Below are 20,507 nucleotides of genomic sequence, written 5' to 3' on the forward strand. Positions count from 1 at the left end.
CTGTCCTGGGCTGTCTGAGAGTAATAAATATAATAAATAATTTTATCTTTGATAAAAATAGAGCCCTCAATAAAGCCTAAATATTACTCTATCAAAGATTCATTAAAACACCTTTCTAAAAATGTTCCTATTTTGGGCCTTTACACTGTAAGTACCCATAAAGGGTCTTCAAGTATCAGTAATGATGAGAGACACTTAGCCTGGTTCTCAAAGATGACCCCTCTTACCAGTGACGTTCCTGTGAGGCCTTCCAGAAGATCCAGGAGCTTCCTTCCATCTTTGAGGTCTGTGAACATATCATTAATGGGTGGTTTTCCACTCTGTAAAAGAAAAAGTAAATTATCACTTTCTTCAGTAGCAGAAATCATATACATCTGTGGCAAATAAATGAATGGTTTCATTTTTTCCAATTCAAAGTCTGGATGGGCAGCAGACTCTTCAGCTTTGCCTTGTATAGAAAGAAATACAAATACAGAAAACTCCGAAATCCATAACAAATGCTTTAAGATGAACAATATAAATTGCATTATTTCTTACAAAGGGAGCAAATAAAGCTATGGCCAAGGTCCAGATGCCTTGTCTATGGTATATGTTCCCGAGAAGGAATGCTACAGAGAATCACTGAAAATACAAATGGGCATACAGCACCTGTGTGCAAAGGCCAACAAAAGTGTGCAGATTCTCTCGTTCCATCACCTCACGTTACATTCACGGTATGATGCTGTCTTGCAGCATTTCCACTACAGAAGCACGTCATTTTGTCAACAATGTTTGCTCTCCGGTGCTAGACCTATACTTCTAGCTGTAATTTCTGAACAATTAAGACATTTCGGGCTGTGTATCTAAGTCCGGTACCAGTCCAGTATCTCGAACGACAAAGCTTATAGAATTCCCAAACTCTCAACCCTGATTGATGAATAGCATCAACTTCCGCCGACCAACATACCCTAGTGTCTGATGCCAGAAAATCCCACCACTGACAGGCAGATCCTTGCCTGTGTGTGTGCGTGTGTGTGATAGGATGGTTGTAAACAATAGGAGGATTCCTACACAGAAAATCAGGAAGCCTGGGTTTTAATTCCAGTTGGACCGTTAACGAACTGATGAACCTAAGCCCACTCTTAACCTTCCTCTAAATCACAGGCTAAAAAATCAAATAAATACTATTCTGTGAAAATGACCAGACAACTACAAAGCACAATGTAATCAAAGTTATGTTGTACTGGGGCGCCTGGGTGGCTCAGTTGGTTAAGCGTCCAACTTCAGCTCAGTCATGATCTCATGGTTCGTGGGTTCAGGCCCCACGTCGGACTCTGTGCTGACAGCTCAGAGCCTGGAGCCTGCTTCCGATTCTGTGTCTCCCTCTCTCTCTGCCCCTGCCCTGCTCACATTCTGTCTCTGTCTCTCAAAAAGTGAATAAACATCAAAAAAAATTTTTTTAAGTCGTGTTGTATCAAAGTATCCCCCTTTAGTATGAAATCCCCACAGAGATTACAGTCCTGGTGCCTGTCAATAATACAGCTATTTTAGGGGCGCCTGGGTGGCTCGGTCAGTTAAGCGTCCGACTTCGGCTCAGGTTATGATCTCACGGTCTGTGGGTTCGAGCCCCGTGTGGGGCTCTGTGCTGACCTCTCAGAGCCTGGAGCCTGTTTCAGATTCTGTGTCTCCCTCTCTTTCTGCCCCTCCCCTGTTCATGTTCTGTCTCTCTCTGTCTCAAAAGTAAATAAATATTTAAAAAAAAATTTTAAATAATAATACAGCTATTTTATAACCAATAACTATTTTATCTTCTTCACTTTCCCCTTAAGAATATATACATTAAGTCATATGAAGCACAATTTTACTCTGAGCCTAAAATGGAGGAGGAGGGGAGGGAGGGAGCCATTCTGAAGTTTCCTAAAATTTAGGATTTTCCATTTTTCCTCCCCTCCTGATTTTTTACATTTTTAATTAAGTATAAAGTATTGTCAACTAATGATGACTAACATGGCTTTTCAATAAGTCCCATACTCGGGGCGCCTGGGTGGCGCAGTCGGTTAAGCGTCCGACTTCAGCCAGGTCACGATCTCGCGGTCCGTGAGTTCGAGCCCCGCGTCGGGCTCTGGGCTGATGGCTCAGAGCCTGGAACCTGTTTCCGATTCTGTGTCTCCCTCTCTCTCTCTGTCCCTCCCCCGCTCATGCTCTGTCTCTCTCTGTCCCAAAAATAAATAAAATAAACGTTGAAAAAAAAAATCAGTAAGTCCCATACTCGAAATGAGGGGAAGTATGGTAAAGTTTTCACTATAGAATCAGTTAAAAAATAACTGGCATATTTGTGTGTGCAACAAAGCTGCTTTTCTAGTCCCAGCTGCCCTTCTGGTGAGCAGCGACAGTGTCAGGGACACGTCGATCATCTCCATCAGTCACAATAACTGATATACACCATGTGGGAGTTACAGCCCAAGGGACCAGAGGCGATACTGCAGGAGGCAGAGCAAGGGAGAGCTCCTTGCACATTTCGACTTCCGACCTGCTATCGGTAAAAGCAAAAGGGAGAAGGGGCCTCATCATCTGCTACCTCTTTCTTACCTTCCTCCTCTCTGAACCAGCAAAAGTACACTTCAGAGAACTAGCTACCAAACAAACAGATGCTCTTTCAGGGATAGATGCATAACTCTGATCTTACAGCAAGACACAGGAATATAGGTGAAACTCATGGGAGTAACAAAGAGGGATTATCTAGGATAAAAAAAAAAAAATCTTAAAAACTACCGATAGTTTTCAGCACACAGATCTTTTACATCTTTGGTCAGGTTTATTCCTAGGTATTTTATGGTTCTTGATGCAAGAACCATATGGTTCTTGTAAATGGGATCGATTTCTTGATTTCTCTTCCTGTTGTTTCATTATTAGTGCCTAGGAATTTATCCAAAGGATACAGGAGTGCTGATGCATAGGGGCACTTGTACCCCAATGTTTATAGCAGCACTTTCAACAATAGCCAAATTATGGAAAGAGCCTAAATGTCCATCAACTGATGAATGGATACAGAAGATGTGGTTTATACATACACCAGAATACTATTTGGCAATGAGAAAGAATGAAATCCTGCCATTTGTATTAACGTGGATGGAACTGGAGGGTATTATGCTAAGTGAAATAGGTCAGTCAGAGAAAGACTTATGTTTTCACTCATATGTGGAACTTGAGAAACTTAACAGAAGACCATGAGGGAAGGGAAGGGGAAAAAAATAGTTACAAACAGAGAGGGAGGGAGGCAAACCATAAGAGACTCTTAAATACAGAGAACAAACTGAGGGTTGATGGGGAGCGGGGTGAGGGAGAGGGAAAAATTGCTGATGGGCATTGAGGAGAGCACTTGTTGGGATGAACACTGGGTGTTATATGTAAGCGATGAATCACAGGAATCTACCCCCAAAACCAAGAGCATCTGTATACACTGTATGTTAGCCAACTTGACAATACATTGTATTTTTAAAAACTTACTGATAACAAGTGCAGTGAAGTAAGGTCTTCTCAAATCCACTATCCATTTTCAAATAAACAAATAAAATAACATAAACCAGCATAATATAAAGTAAATATAAATATATGACAAATAATTATGAATGTCCATCCATCGATGACCTCACTGACAAAAAGCCTTTTACTTAGCCTTTGCACATCTATTTGCTCATCTGTTAAAAACTAAGATGACAGATGTTCAATAAATGGTTGATACTATCATTCATATTAGAAACATCACTTCAGTGTTTCTACTGTCATAAAAGTGCCATAAAGTTTCAACAATATCTAAATGGATGAATAAAACAAATAATTCATTTCCAGGCAGGAATGTAAAAGCAGATTCTGAACCTGAGTACACGTTAGTATCAATTCATAAAGATCTTCTAGTATGATGGCCTGTAAGGTTACATCCCATTCCAAAATAATGAACAAGATATACAAGAGCACGCCACACCGTGCTGTAGGTATGTACCATGAGACAAGCCATAATTCACCAGAACTCCCTAGATTCTTCCCTAAGCCCCACTGTTGCTCAATGGCAAAGTAGAAAGCCTAAGAAGTAGCATTAATTTTTCTAGATGAGACCCTCCTTTCCTCTCTCACTTGTCTAGTTCATTCATTTCCTGAGCAACAAACCTTGAGAAAACCTCCCTGTGGAGCATTGTTTTGAAACACACATGATGGAGACACAGCCCTATCTTTCTGGAAGTCAGTCATTCATACAGTAGAACCAATGCCTTCACTTTCTTTAAGAACAAAAACAAACAAAACCCTACAGGAACAGTAACTCAAATTCTTCATTCTATTTCCCAATTTCAGATGAATATTGATAGCAATCAGGAAGACATATGGTTTTTGCGGTGTCTCTTTCTCCAGTACTCTCCCACCCCAACCCAGTAATGGCATTATCAGTGTATATACCCATTGGGTGTCCTCAGAAGGACCACACCTGTAAGATGGCCAAAGAGGGGGAAATACAGCCTATGACTCTCCTCATTGGACAAAGAGTAAAGAAAGGTACCTAGGCTCATACAAATCCAAAATTGTGGTTCAAAACTTACACAGAAAGCACGCACCCACACTCACCATACACATAGCCAGTCACCACAAAATGCTACACATTCATGACAAATACAACTTAGGAGTGTCTCATAAACAAATGGAAAGAACAAACCTATGCCAAAGAGCAAGTTCCACTTACACCCTATACGTATGTGATTTAGTACTTTGTGCCCTATAAGCAGGGGCCAGAAAATTTCTATTGTAAAGGCCCAGAGAGTACCTAGTTTAGGCAATGCTGGCCAGGTGGTCTCTACCAAAACTACTCAATCCTGTTGTAATATGAAGGCATCCCAGACAATACAGAAACAAATGAGCCAATCATAATGATGACTATCTTCCAATAAAACGTTATTTGTAGACTCTGAAATTTGAATCTCATATAATGTCTACGTGTTGTGAAATATTCCTTATGTTTTGCCACCACCTAAAAAATGCAAAAACCATTCTTAGCTTGTGGGTCATACAAAAACAGACACTGGAAATATGAAATGTTCTTAGACATAGTTATAGCAACCACTTAGATACATTCTAAGAGATTTATAGAGATTTAGATGTGTTATTTACATGTATTAGTTATTTCTTGATAATAGTATTTTAAAGCAGGAAAACCGAAACAGGGGTGATGTGACAGGTGAGAGGCAGAACCTGGATCTAATACTACAAAATCTGGTTCCAAATCTACAAGTCTTTGCCAAACTGCCACCAAAATTACGAGGGCACCAGACTTTGACATTTATGGAAGGAAATATTTCATTGATGGGGGCAGAATAGCGGGAGTTGTCTTTAATGACTTCCCAAAGAGAGCAACAAAATATATATCATATTTAAATTAACTCCAAATGAAGATGATTTTTTCCCAAGCACACAACTTTAAAGCATATCTGTGCCTTCCTATCACAGGCTCTCAATATGGGGTCCACCCTGGGAAACTGTTAGGAAATGTCAGAAGTCATCATTGAATAAAATTAAAAACTGATTCATCCTGACAGTCAACCTTTTATTTAGATTTTTAATTCTTTGCAAAGACAGATTTGCAGAGACTTCTCTGACAGAAAGAATACAGCTTAATAACTCAATCAGACAAATATTTGGTGAATACGTTCTTTGTGCTTGGCCCTGCAGAAATGCCAAGTTCAGGCCGCTCTCCCCATTCACAAGAGAGGGTTCTCATTGTTTTCCAATAAACACAAAACAGTACAAATGCACAATCTTGAACTTGGGGGGCAGATAAGCCACGGGTCACATTTAGTCTTAAATACTGAAAAGGCAACATGAGTGCAGAGGGTGACGATGTCATAGGTGACCAGTCCTGGCCACCCGCTCCTTCAACCCTTTCGCCTCAGACTTCTGTACATTTTCCGGATGCCAGCTCTAACCCTGCCATTGTGACAAGAGGGACCAGTATTAATATCAGCAGCTGGGACACAGACTCTTCTGGATTGAAAAGTGTCAGAGGATACAAGCAAACTGTCATCACAACGCATGAGGACAAGCCCGGGTCTGTGGGAGAACAGTGGCTACGAATATTGATAGACACTTGTGACGGTACAACGGCATGAAGCAAACCTGATGGGCTCCTTCACACCCGGAGAATCAGCCCAAAGGCTGAAGGCAACAGCTAGAGCTCATTTCCAGCCACCAGTGGCCATGGAGGAATCCCAGCCCATTGTTGGCAGGACTCGGGCTTTTCAAAAGAAACTGGAAATCTGAGTTTACCTGTGTAATCTCCTGTTATTTTTAGTCTCCTAAAACATGGTGCAGATAAACAATTTGTGTCCACAGGCATACCAAGTCATAGGGCGACTGAGTAGCAACCTCTGCATAGGGATAGCCGTGTGCAGGTGAGAGGTAAGTTTAGTCAACAGTGAGTCCTCTGCAGGAGTGATCAAGTCTGTGGAAAGGAGCCACACGCACATTCACACACACACACACACACACACACACACCACACCACACCACACCATCCAAAGACTAGGGAACATGACTGAATGCAAAACACCAGCAGACATGATTCTGGCTCAAACCAAAACACGAAGAAGTCATTTCAGATTCTACTTTTTCCACTCACTCTCCACTTCACCTACTTCCAAACACACGCTCTAAAACCACCTCTGCCTGTCATCATGGCTCCCACTCCGGTTCGTGCCTCTAGGACAAGGCTAACTGATCCCTCTGCCTCTGCATTAGAGCCAGAATAACTCTAACTACAGGCAAAGGGCTCCATTATGGGCAAAGACAGTCCAGACTCAAGTAAAAGATCCTCTGTGATTGGGTCCCCACCTTCTCTCTAAGCTGGCACTGGCTTACTCTCCCCCTTCTTCAGTACTCCCAAAACGGTTATTTCCATCATAGAGGTCAAGTTTTTCACCAATAGTAGGAGTGGCAATGGGAAGAAAGATCTGCCAAATATTGAATAAGAAAGTAAACCTTACAAAGTGTAGTTGGGAGTTCTTACGAGAACAAAGTGCTAATTCTATATTTATACCAACAGCAAACCAACCAGAGGTAGAATTGGGACTCGGATTTTCCATTTAGAAGGCTGATCAGTGCCTCCTCCCTGTGGATGCCAGGGTGACACTGACCACCCAACCACCCACGGCTGACAAATGCAGGCCTTGTCTTCAAGGCCTTCAGAACCAACATGTTAACAAAACCAGTAGCAACACGGCATGTTGAGCACATTAGCAAGAACTCATGAGCTGCCAAATTTGTACCAAGTAACAGATACAGTACACAGACAGAACCTGTCCTATGACTGCCCTAATCTCATTATAAATAATCAAGTTACAACTGAGTATAATAAGGAGATGAGCGAAAACATAAGTTTTTAAATGCTTTCACAACTAACATATCTGATACGGTATCTTACAAATAATAAATTTGAGCCCTTTGACACTGTTTGCCTATTCTGTGATTTATTTATGCTCCCTATTTTCAAATCGGGATTTGAGGCAGCCTATGCAATTCAGTTACTATCTCCACGGGGTACTGCATGTGTGTGCATGCACGTGTGCACCATACACATGGACGCACACACATACACATACGCATCTATAGCATATATACCACAATGTCCTTGCATTCTTCTCTGATTAATCTCCGGTGAATCTGATGTCCCCAACCTCTGATAACATACTGCAAGCTTTAGCATCTCTCTCTTTTATTTTTTTATAGTGTTAGGTTTTTGATTGTTTGGGGCAAAGGGTTGATTATTTTCAAAATTCAATAAGAAATAAGCAATTTAATTTTTAACATTTTTTAAATTTTTTACGTTTATTTTTGAAGGAGAGAGAGAGAGAGCACGAGCGCACAAGCCAGGGAGGGGCAGAACAAGAGGGAGACACAGAATCTAAAGCAGGCTCTGGGCTCTGAGCTGTCAGCACAGAGCCTGACATGGGGCTCAAACCCATGAACCATGAGATCATGTCCTGAGCCAAAGTCAGACGCCTAGCCGACGGAGCCACCCAGGTGCCCCTCTTTTAATATTTTTAAAACCAGACTCTTTCACTTATGAATTGCAAATGTCAGCACTGATACAAACGTAGCACCCTTTTGGCTCTTGTAATTCTTCATTTTCTTTTTTTTTTAGTATTTATTTATTCTGGGGGAGAGCACAAGCAGTGGAGGGGCAGAGAGGGGGGCAGAGGATCTAAAGCAGGTTCTGCACTGATGCTGCCCACAGTGAGCCAGATGTGGAGGCTTGAACTCACAAACCTCAACATCATGACCTGAGCCAAAGTAGGACGCTCAAGCAACTGAGCCACCCAGGTGCCCCCAATAATTCTTCATTTTCTTAAAAGTCAGTAAGTACATGAGTGAGCCCCAAGAGCAATGCCATTTTGGCTAATTATGTTTACGTACAAATATACTTTTTAAAGCATTTTATAACAAAAACGTTATAGTTTTTCTCTTGGCAGTCGAATTAAAAGCAGTTATAGAACCACTGGGTGGCTCAGTCAGTTGAGTGACAAACTTCGGCTCAGGTGGTGATCTCATGGTTCGTGGGTTGGGGGCCCGCGTTGGAGTCTACTCTGGCAGTGCAGAGCCTGCTTGGGATTCTCTCTCTCTACCTCTCTCTCTGCCCTTCCCCCATTTGCACTTTCTCTTTCTCTCAAAATAAATGAAACTTTAAAAAGAAATAAAGGAGTTGAAGAATATTTTCTTTGGATTTCTTCTATCACCTAATTTTTGTGCTATTATGATTCTTGTATTATTATTACTGCATAAGTTAAATAATAGACCAAAACAAAGAATGGGATCTCTACGCAAGATTAAGCAACGTGATAAATATAGGTTCATCACAATTTTAAAGTTATAGCTTCACCAATGAAATGAAGACCATATGATGGTCAATATCAACTTTTTGATTCCACCCCACGGGGAAAGAATGAAAGCACTATTGCTTTGGACTGAAAAGAGTAAGAACAAAATGAGTGCAGTGAAATGCCTAATGAGGTCTTTAAACACCTTGCAAAAGAAAACCAGCCAGACATTCTACGGTCACTTAAAGAATCAGTGAACACATGGCACTTGGCCATTCTTTTGAAGAATTCAAGGTGGTCGGCACAAGTTCTTAAGAACTGAAGAACATTCCATTTAGAAGCTTGCTTGGAAGGAGGGAGGGAGGGGAGGAAAGGAAGAAGAGTGAGAGACTGGAGAAACATGGCTCAGGTAAACACACAAGGGACAATTAACTGCAGAGCAATACTTTCTGCAGTGTTCACATAGGAATCAAAGCAATGAATGTGTGTTTGCCTTAAAAACTACAAAATACTATAAAACACAAGCTAACCCACCTAATATCTTTCAGAGAATCAGAAGTCACACAGCATGTAACAGAATTTTTACCTTGATCTTGGGTAAGCAAGCAAACTGAGGGAGCTGATAAACCGGGATGATAGGGAACCACACGTGAGGCTCACACAGCTGGCAGCCAGGTGCAGGGCCAAGTGCATACTCCATGGACAAACAACTCGGTGAGGTGCAGGCTGAATAAACCCACTCCACGTGCATACCAGGCAAGGTCTGTAACAATACAGTTCATTCCAGATATGCACAACCGGCAAAGCAGGGGAAATGTTTGCAGAATGCAGTTCCTCAAAAGACAGGGTACCATGGGACGAGAGCAAGGCATTAGTTATGGTATTGATAGTGATAATATAAAGGTAAATGAAATGACATTTCCTTTGTGTAATCAAGGAGAGGCAGCTGACCTGCCCTTTCCATCCCCTTAGGGTGTCTCCCTAAAAACACAACCGGACTGGGGCGCCTGGGTGGCTTGGTCGGTTAAGCGTCCGACTTTGGCTCAGGTCATGATCTCATGGTCCATGAGTGCGAGCCCCGCGTCGGGCTCTGTGCTGACAGCTCAGAGCCTGGAGCCTGTTTCAGATTCTGTGTCTCCCTCTCTCTCTGACCCTCCCCTGTTCATGCTTTGTCTCTCTGTGTCTCAAAAATAAATAAACGTTAAAAAAAAAAAATTAAAAAAAAAAAAAAACCCACAACCGGACCAACTTTTTAGTGAGGAATTAGATAAACCCCCATCTCCAGTTTTCCAATGCAACATAACAATGACCTCAAAGTAATCGAGTCTCTTAGGAGGCAGACAGAGGCCCAGACAAGGTGCATCCATTTTTCTCTCCAGGAGGTAAGTGTTCATCATTCCTTCTTCAACTTTACTACATAATGTGTGAAATTCTGTCCAGACCTTCCAGTTTTTCACCAACTGCCTACATTCACCAAATCTGATAGAAATACCCAAAAATAAATTCTGTGTGCTCTGTAGTCTATATCGAATAGAGGTCTTTTTGTTGGCAGGATTTTTTTTTTTAATTTCCCCAACAGATGGTAAAAGCAAAATTAACAGCATCAACTACCCCCACCCAACCCGATCTGCCTCCACTCATAGTTGGCGGGTGGCTACGTGTAGCAATTGGACCTAAAGGCTTCCTAAGGCTAGGGACAGCTGAAAACAGGTCCAGTGTCTCCTAGCTGTTTAACAGAAAGAGCTTCTTTCCCCCAAAACCACCATCTCTTTAACAATCCTCTCCTGAGAGCTCTCCAGCCTACACTGGCCCAGGCCTACCACCCCTGCACCAATCAGAGCCCATCTCTGAAGGTAGGGATGGTGGGGTCACACAGGCTGAGTAGAAAAGCACAAAGTATGTGGGTCTGCTCCCCCCTTTCCAGGTAATGGGTGAAAAGGCATTTTCCTGAGCCAATCCATCTCAAAATTGAGCATCAGTTACAGACTCAGCAAATATCATCAAATTTGCTTAACACTTACAAACGTTAATAGGCTCAGTCCAAATCATTTATTAAGTACTCAATATGTACAAAACATAAAACACAGCCTACTAAACAACTTTTTTTTTTTTTACTTTAACCACAGTAACCAGGTGAAAATCATGTTGCAAGTATAATGTTTAGAACCAAAACAAACAAAAGGTATCAAATTGAATGAAAGCAAACAACAACAAAACCAAACTTATGTAACATAGCCAAAACACGGCTTGGAACTGTTTAGGAATACAGAGTGCGTTTTATCGTTTGCTTTTTAAAGGTATTGGTGAGTAAATACAAATCAAAACTTCCTAAGGAACAGCTGAATGGTTATGGCACCTAAAACAATTAGTTGACTTGCCATACTCATGGTCAGGAAAATAAATCAACGGTGAACTCCGGGCCTAACGTGCAGAGCTCAGATCTCTACTGTAGGTGCACCGATACAGCACACAGGAAGCCTGTACTATCTCCTTCACAAGAATGAAAAGAGGACCCAACTTCTGCAGACTGCTTTTATTGCCCCATCTTCTACAAAGCTCCCTACACATCTTTTCCCACTCTCATTTTTGTGACCATCAACTTCCAACATGAAAACAGTAGAAAGCAATGGGACGCTAAAAGCAAAGTCCAACTTTCTCCAAAAGGAACACATTTGAATAGCTCTCCATGTTGAAATCGACAAAAAAAAAAAAAAAAAAAAAAAAAAAAAAAAAAAAAAAAAACGCTTCAGGGACTTCCTCCTTTATGCTCCATCAATTTAAATTTCAAGTTCTGTGATTTTGTGATGTATATGAAAACTTTGCACTTCTTTGTCTTCGAAAAGGGAAAGGCAGAAATCTGCCCAAACTGAAGTTCAGCATTTTTAAGTCTGCATATTCTCTGCCTAACCTTTATTTGTTAAACCACGTTTGAGAATCACCTCACCAAACTGATAAAAGAGCTTCTGCAATTTGTACGTCTCAGCTCTGCCAGATGAGCAGCTCTGAAAGTCAGCCAAAGAAAATGCAGGCTGGGCGGCAGAAAAAAGTTCCCAGCGGTGAAGCAATGAGCCCATAGCTGCCTCCCCAGGGAGACCGGGCCCCCTAACAAACCAGAGGCTTTTAAAATTAGAAGGAACAAAACACTCAAGCTTTACCCACCAGACAATGGAATAAAGTGGGCTTAATGAGCCAATGCTTTTTTTCCATTTCTGTTCTAAAATATATGTGTAGCACAGACCAGGGGTACCGCAAGTTAGGATTACCTGAGAGGGTCTTAATTTAGCATTCCTAAGTAACTGCAATCTCCTATAATGTTTCACAATAATGCCTCAATATTTCTGCGCAATATGAGGCAAGTAATTATGATCAAGTGTGTTTTATAGCTAAAGGAATAAAAACCAAGTGACCTGGAAAAACTGGCTAATAATTTGCCTGAGGTCATAAATAAATGAGCAGCACATCCAGGAATAAGTGTTAAATTTCCTAACTCTTAGCTCCTTTAGATAATCATTTTCTTGTGAGCCCTTCATAACTTTTTCAAATCCAACAACCGTAAATTATTCTATGCTATGTGACTTCTCAGGATTCCCAAACTCCAAAGCATATCTCTGTAACATATTAACAAGGATTTTCAGCAAAAAGAATATATATTTATAGTGAATGCTGTCTTAGCTATCATATTTCTTTATATAGTGAAAAAAAAATCACAGGATGGTTTTAGATCCGTATTACGCAATATTCTCAAGCTCTTTACCAAATCCCTTATCAAGGAATGAATTGAGCTGATTTTAGGGTTTAAATCTCATTTTTCATCACCAAATTTAATAGGAGGATTCTATTTGAAGAATCCTATGCAGCAAATGTGAGAATCATATGTATAAATCCAAATGGTGATTTAACAATCTTTCCAGCACAACTCCAAAAAACAGGTAAATAAGGAAATTGCATAGCTAGGTTTGTTTGTCTATTTTTGTGAGTAAATACAGCAAAATGTATTCATATCCATGAAATAACACAATTTATGCTATTTTGCACTCAATTCTATACTCCTACCTCTTTCCAATATAACCACCTCCAACCGGTTTATGGATATAAAGTATTAGGCATTTTAGTATGTTTCTGCCATTGTTATTCACTAATCTATTAAGTCTATAAATGCTCATTGGGTGCTTTTTAAATGCTAGAAGTGGTGCCAGTGAACAAAATAGGCAATCCCTGCACCCACAGAGCAAATCACTATCTCAGAGAGGAGAAGCAAATATTCTCAGATGTAACTATTTAAAATACACTTATGATAAGTGCATCAAAGGATAATGCTTTAAGAGTACAGAGCATATCTACCCTAGTCTGGAAGCTCCGAAAAGGTGTCCCTCGGGAAATGACATTTAAGCTCAGGCAAGAAATAAGAGGAGTTGGCCAGGAAACGATGACGGAAAGAGCCAGGGTAGAGGCCATGAGAAGGCTCATCGCAATGGCCAGAGCATAACGAGGAAGCGAGAGTAAAGCGAAATGCAATCAGGAGTAAATTGGAAGGCTCAACGATTTAGGGTCTTAAACGCCAAGAACAATGGACAGCCACTGAAAGATTTAGCTGAAGAGAAAAAGGCATTCAGGCTTACACTTGAAGATCACTCCTGCTACTCTGTAGAAAGTAGAAGGAAGGGAATGGATAAGGCGAAGCCTGGCAAGGTAGAACCAGCTGGCAGATTATGACAACATGTTCAGGGATAATTTTCAAAAACCGTAAAATCATGACTCTCATGCACGTGTAATATCAACACGTGTCAAAGGCTTCAACTCATTAATTAACGAGAGAACCAGTATGGTGTTATAACCAGTGCAAAGGAGAATTCAAAAGACCACATGTTGTTTACATGCAATAAAGGAAAGTGGAAATAAATTTGCAATAGATGCAAAACAGGTCTATTCAAGGGATAGTAATCAATTGCATTCCACCTACTTTGCATTTTTATGGATAAGAATCGTTTGTGTTATTATCTGTTTTCTACAACTCTCAGAGTTGCAGAGTAGCTCAAAGATAAGGGAAGGCAATGAGCCAGATGTCTGAGCTGACAGGACTCCTACTAATCTTTCAACCCATCTTAAAGTCTTTCACGTTTTTTCCTAACTCAGATAATAGTGAGTTGGCAAAAAGTGGTGTCAAAAAGATGGAGGGAGGGGCGCCTGGGTGGCTCAGTCGGTTGAGCATCCGACTTCGGCTCAGGTCATGATCTCAGCTTGTGGGTTCGAGCCCCGCATGGGGCTCTGTGCTGACAGCTCGGAGTCTGGAGCCTGCTTCGGATTCTGTCTCTCTCTCTCTCTCTCTCTCTCTCTCTCTCTCTCTCTCTGCCCCTCCCCTGCTCATGCTCTGTCTCTCTCACCCTCAAAAATAAATAAATGTTTAAAAAAAATTTTTTTAAAAAGATGGAGGGAAATAGACATTTTGAATATATGTAGGTAGTAGAATCAACAAGAGTTGGTGTTTGAGATGGGCTGGGGAGAGGACCATGAGGGAAATATCCAGGGATAGAATTCAAAATAAATTCCTAAATGGCAGATGATGCTGTCAAGTGTCTGTTTGCATTTTTCAACACAAGGGCTCTACTGCTCTGGAAAGAGACCCGTGCTGCAGGGAAGCAGCAGACTCAATCAATAATTCTATTTTAAACTTCACAATATACCAAAGGACATGGATAAGAAATAAATGAAATCAAATTCATTCTCTTCAACAGGACTTTTTTTTCCTCATGCAAGCCTCTGGATTACCTAGTGACACAATGCCCAAATAACCACCTTCTCCCAGCACAGTGGAATAAAGCTGTATGGGGAGTCTTTGGAAATCTCCCAGCCTAGAAATTTGCTATTCCCTTTCCTGATCACCAGTGTGGAAGCAATCTGATTTATGGACTTAAGACAGCCAGAGGAAAGAAAAAATGTGGATGAAGTTCAATGCCACTGCCATGAACCCTCTATCTTTTTATATCGAAATATTCACCATTCCTTTGGTAAGTGTGTTCTAGAACCATCAAATTTTCCTTCTACTTTGATTTTTTACTAGAAGTCATCTGAAAGGAAATGTTCCCAGGGTCAGCTCTCCTTTTGATACTTTTTCTCCAAACAAAATAAGCGTTTAGCTTCTGTGTCAGTTTACATAACTGAAACTGTTGAAATGTTAAAAATGTTAAAAATGATAATAATTACCTGGTCTCTTCACCATCCTGGCAATAATTACAACCTTCCTGGGGCAAATAATTTACATGGGGCTTAAAACCCTCACTTAATATTACAGAATAATATACACATTATAAATGTACAAATTTAAAGATCAAGTTCATTAAGTAAACAATTCTGGTAGTACTCGACTTTGTGTCATTTCAGGTCTTTTTAAAGATGTTAATGACCAGTGATAAACACTGAGCTATTTCTTGAGAAAATTCAGATACATGAGCCAAATGCTCAAAAGACACTGAGAACTGCCCAATGGAGAAAAAGTCAAGGGACAGTAACTGCAGTGAGGAAAGTTTTAAAGTTTAGAGAAGGACTACTTCGGCCACACGGGGTACGAGGTACAGCTTTGGTGCCAGCCTTGCATCACTGATGGCTCTGGGCCTGGAGATTAAGCAGATCTACTGGGAGATGCTCCCATTCAACAGTCTGTCCCACACTCTGAGGTGCTATCTTGCCTGAGCCAAATTCGTGGCGATACCCATCAAGTTAAACATGTTCAATTCTTCTTTCTCAATTGTCACCTCTATTCTCCTACCCTCCACCTTTCCATGCCCTATTGCACTGTTTCTCTCCATTCTTGTAACTAGGGGCAAAAGTAATTTGCCCCGTTTCAAATGTCCCCAAAACACAGGTCTATGAAGACTACGATGCTTTCAAACGATCTTTAAAATCAGCTCTACTGTAATTCTTTCCCAATGACTATATTAAGCTGCTAAAAAGTAGGTCTGCTTAACTTGCTCCACCTAGAAATGGCCATATCATCCTCAATAACAATCAGGGTAGATGATCTTACGTATCTGGCCACTCATAAAACCAGTGGAATAAAGTATCTCATATCCAGACTCTCTCATGGTCACATGTAGATGAATACTTCAAAAGTTTTGAATAATGCCAAATCCAAAGCACCCAGGATGTTACTTACCTACGTCTCTAAACAGAACAAGTTAAAATTTCCCCCTAAATACCTGTGTCTGCTCTGGAATAATCCTACACATAAAACCACCAATTATGCAAGCACTTCTGTATTCTTGATCCTTCTATCAAAGTCAGTTTTCACAACACTTACGTTCTCAGAGGCAAAATAAAAACATCCCTCAACACAAACTTGCAAAACCAAAGGAAACACTTGCAATCAAATAATCACCCGTAATTATTGGGATGTGGAACAATTTTCAAACCCTGCTGCTGCTAAAAGTAATCTAAAACATTCTCACCTCGCCTCAAAGAAATACCAATGTTTATGGTCCTGACCTCTGCAATCTTCTCAAAGAGAAAAGTGTGAAAATAATAACTCTTAATTAAAGTAGCTTTTGGGGTGCCTGGGTGGCTCAGTCGGTTGAGCATCTGACTCTTTATTTCAGCTCAGATCATGATCTCAGGATTGTGGAATTAAGCCCCGAGCTGGGCTCTGAACTGAGCGTGGAGCCTATTTGGGAGTCTTTCTCCTTCTGCCCCTATCCTACAGGTAATGCATTCTCTCTCTCCTCTCTCTCTCTCTCTCTCTCCCTCCCTCTTAAAAATAATAATAATAAAGTAGTTTTCTGACTATTTAAAAGACCATGATTATGTTTCTCCGAGAAACCTTTGTCACCCACTTTTCTGTCATGCTGTCCTGAAAATTTTCCTCCCACTTCAAACTTAGAGGACCAAATTCCAATGTCAATAACCAATGGATAATTACAAGTTTGAAAACAACACTGCCAATTTCTCTTTCAGTTTGCTTTGCCCCTAAAAGGAATATCACTCAAACCACGGATTATGTTCCAAGTGGTTAGAAATGCTGAGAAAGAGTGGATCCCTGGGGAAAGAAGTGAAGAAGTTCACCAAAAAAAAAAAAAAAAAAAGCGGGGCGGGGGGGACCACAATGCAGATAAACACTATTAGCCACATCCACAGGTATTAAAAATCCCTAAGCGTTTCTGCACAGGGTAGAAAAGCTGCCTGAATAATAATTTGATTTTCACTAGGCAAAGTGAAATCATCTTCTGTCTAGCAAAATGAACACAAAATTTGCCCAATGATATATTCATTTCCTAAATGTATCCAGGATTCACAGTATCAGAAGCAGCAAACTATTGGCATATATCTGGAGAATGCCAGGTAAAAATAAATTAGAGCTGTTTATTACCATGAAGGTGTTTACACCATTAAATCTTAAACATATTGGAGAAGAGAATAAAGAACGTATAAATAAAGAAAGTATAAATGTATCTGCATACTCAGAAGACTTCTAAAGTTGGGTCACATTTCATGGCAAAATTCACTGTACTTCCAACCAAACTCCATCAATCAGAAAGAGGCATTTGAATCACCATAAAGTGTTTGAAAGTCTCTGTTACCTTTGAAAATCGAGCATTAATCCATTTGGTGAACGTTTTCTTCTGCACGTCATTGTGTTCATCTGTGGCAGGGAAAAGGAGAGAAGGGAAAAGAATGAAAGTTTGTACCTTTAGAGTACCAAATACAATCATCCCCATCAGGGAGAGTTTAAAATAGCAGTTCTATTAGTAGTTCATGAGGCACAATGATCCACAGCTAAGACAGATGATGGCTGACGGAGTTGGCTAATGCCTGCAGCAGAGGAAGGGCCAGGCACCTTCCCCAGGGAGCTGGCCCTCCCGTCCATCCCTAAGCCTGGGGATATCACCGCCAACCATTAAATCCACATGTGTGGGACAGAACCAGCACTTCACTTTCACCCTGTTATACATAATACTTTCTGTTGCATTTTCTCTAAGCATAATTTCAGCAAGATAAAGACATCAGCACGTCCCAAACAAAAATCGAAGTTATCCACTAAAAACAAAGACGCTCATGATCTTCTTCCTCTTCATACAAGGTCCTACACCCTCCAGAACAAAAACTAGTATAAGGTTACTTATTCCACAAGCTGTTTTCCTGTAGTAAGACTGACATGACAAGGTTTTAATGATGTTGATCTATAAATACAACCTCCGTATTTTACAAGTAGAGAAATCAGAGCCGTTTTAGAAAATGATCAACTTTGGTTTTGATTATAAATTCATCTTCCAAGCCAGAAAAAATAAAAATTGACCTTAAAAGCTACAGTATCTTGAACTTCTTGAAGATAAGCAGCGTGATTTAGTTAAGTACAAGGAAACCATTTGATACATAGGCTACAGAACACAATAGGCCTCCATATCCCAGTCCACTTTGTGTGTGACCTTGGGTAAGTCATTACAATGCCTCCTCTCCTCAGAGTTCTCACTTGTAAAATAGAGATAATAAATACCACCCAGCTTGCAAGGGCATTGTAAAGATTGGTGAATATGACCGGAGAATATTTAGCAAAGAGCTGGCATTGAGCTCTTTGTTATCGTTATTGCTATAATTATTACTACAGAATACGTGTAAATATGGCAGATAAACATCCATTCTACCCTTTCGGTAACTCCTAATCATATACTCTTCAATTGCCCACTCCCCCCCCCCCCCCCGCCCCCTTCTCTATTACAACCAGCAAGTCACTGTTGGCTTAAAGCCTACAGCACAGCACATTAACAATCTCTAACTGGTTCTGAAAGCTGCCTCGGGAGTATCTGGAACAGCGTAGAAAGCTGCGGTTCTGCCTGTCTGTATAAATACACTGCCTGTCCCGGTTCCATCCATACTGCCAGGCTGCCTCCCACATCATAACAGCAAAATAATAACACAGAGGCCCAAGTATGCTCTGCCCTCTGTGCATCAATTTCAAAGGGCTGCCTTCAACACAGACCTCCCCACTCATCCCTAACAGCGTCATTAGAAGTTCAGCCACTACTTCACCAAGTTTGTGATATCTCTGGTCCTTACCCTCTTCTGGAAGGAGAGTTTGCAATTAAAAGGTCATTCCTGAAATAAATACTGTAGCAGCAGCTCCAGGAACAACTGCATTTTTACACATCCATAAAGGTAATTGGAGACTGACTCTGAGACACAAAGGGAGCAACTGGATGAAAAACAAAACTGTTGTCTCAGAACCTTCTTGATGTTAATTGCACTGCGAGGTGGCCTTCCTTCCAGAAAGGACAATGCAGTCAGCATCAGACCTGATTTCAGGCTTTCTACCATCGATCAATGCCACATATAAGCCATTTATTAACCAAGAGGACTTGCTTACACACTCTGAATGCCCCCACCTTGCAATCACACCCAAGAGGGACAGAACTGAGATTATACGCAGAATATAAGGTAGCCACATACATCAACCTGCAGTGAGCACTATACTAGCCCCGCCAAGAGGAATATAATGTTAAATATCAGTGTTCAGAGCACTGAGAAAGTCTAACTATTTATCCCATTAACCTTTGGATTTATTTTTGTAAATTTTAACATACAAATGATTCCACCAGGCTCTTAACAAAAATACATATAAAAGTCACAAATATTAAATTCTCCTAATTTCATTACATTTTACAACTTCAAATATTTTTGCCATAAAAATGGGGAAAATTCTAAGGGATTAATATTAATAAATACTGTTTTCCCTTATCCTCTTTCCTGAGCACTTAACCTTCTTATTTTCAAAACCATATTAAAATATTTAATACTTCACAGGTTCCTCTACAGATATACACTGGACAAAGAAATGAGTGTCCACACCTTACCAAATGATAAGTAAGATTTTTCAACTTTATCACATAAAAAATGAAATCAAATTCTAAAAATAGACTCCTGCCATATGGAGATGTTTATAAAAATAAGTTAATGTTTCTATAATATATTTGATCTTTTGGTCAAATCAAAGTTTGAATATGAGTCTAAGTAACCAATATGAAATAAAGTATGAGGTTGTAAAGAAAAATTATTCAGCATCCAAACATTTCAAAAATACTCCCAAATTTATATAAACACTCATCTGTATTCATTTTCCTGATACAGTTAAAAAAGGGAAGGAAAAAGTTCATATATCAATAAGGCTTTTAGTTCACATTTCCCCTTTTTCAATCACACACACACACACACACACACACACACACACACACACCCCTTATTTTCTACTAGAGAGGAATTCAGTAAAAGAACTAGAATTAGCCTGTAGCTTTTAAATTATGAGATTAAAATGTAACAAATTTGGAACACTTACTAGAGAACTGCCCTCTGCACAACAATTAAGGTGACAATCCCAGCCCAGGTCCTGCTCTGGGAGTTGAAAATATGCTAGCAAAGTGGTAGCAAGACAACTGAAGATCTCAGCCATGCATTTCTGATCGATCATTTTGGCCCTCCTAGAAATGTATACAAAACTTCCAAAGTCTCGAAGTTGTTCAGCTGTCCATTACCAAGCCAATCCATCATTAAATTTCTCCAAAATAAAAACATGCAAATGGACAACACAATCTTACATAGAACAGGATTATTTTATATAAATAAGTTAGCATAATTTACACTCTAAATACATTCATTCCAGTTTCCAAACAAGCATTTTCTTTAGATTTGTATTCAAGA

General features: G+C 40.3%; 1 protein-coding gene across 5 annotated transcripts in view; it reads right to left on the minus strand.

The window, feature by feature from the left end:
* UTRN (utrophin) overlaps window positions 1-20,507 on the minus strand; it is a 492,724-nt gene that overhangs the window by 394,593 nt on the left and 77,624 nt on the right. For all 5 annotated transcript variants that reach the window (XM_040448951.1, XM_040448950.1, XM_040448952.1 and 2 more), the window contains exons 2-3: window positions 17,399-17,460; window positions 228-320 (exon numbers count right to left, since the gene is read on the minus strand). In XM_040448951.1, coding sequence (XP_040304885.1) covers window positions 228-320; window positions 17,399-17,460 — 155 coding nt within the window. The remainder of the gene's footprint in view (window positions 1-227; window positions 321-17,398; window positions 17,461-20,507) is intronic.

Source organism: Herpailurus yagouaroundi, unplaced genomic scaffold (genome assembly GCF_014898765.1).
Source record: "Herpailurus yagouaroundi ecotype Mexico unplaced genomic scaffold, PumYag 198, whole genome shotgun sequence".
Classification (NCBI taxonomy): Eukaryota; Metazoa; Chordata; class Mammalia; order Carnivora; family Felidae; genus Herpailurus; species Herpailurus yagouaroundi.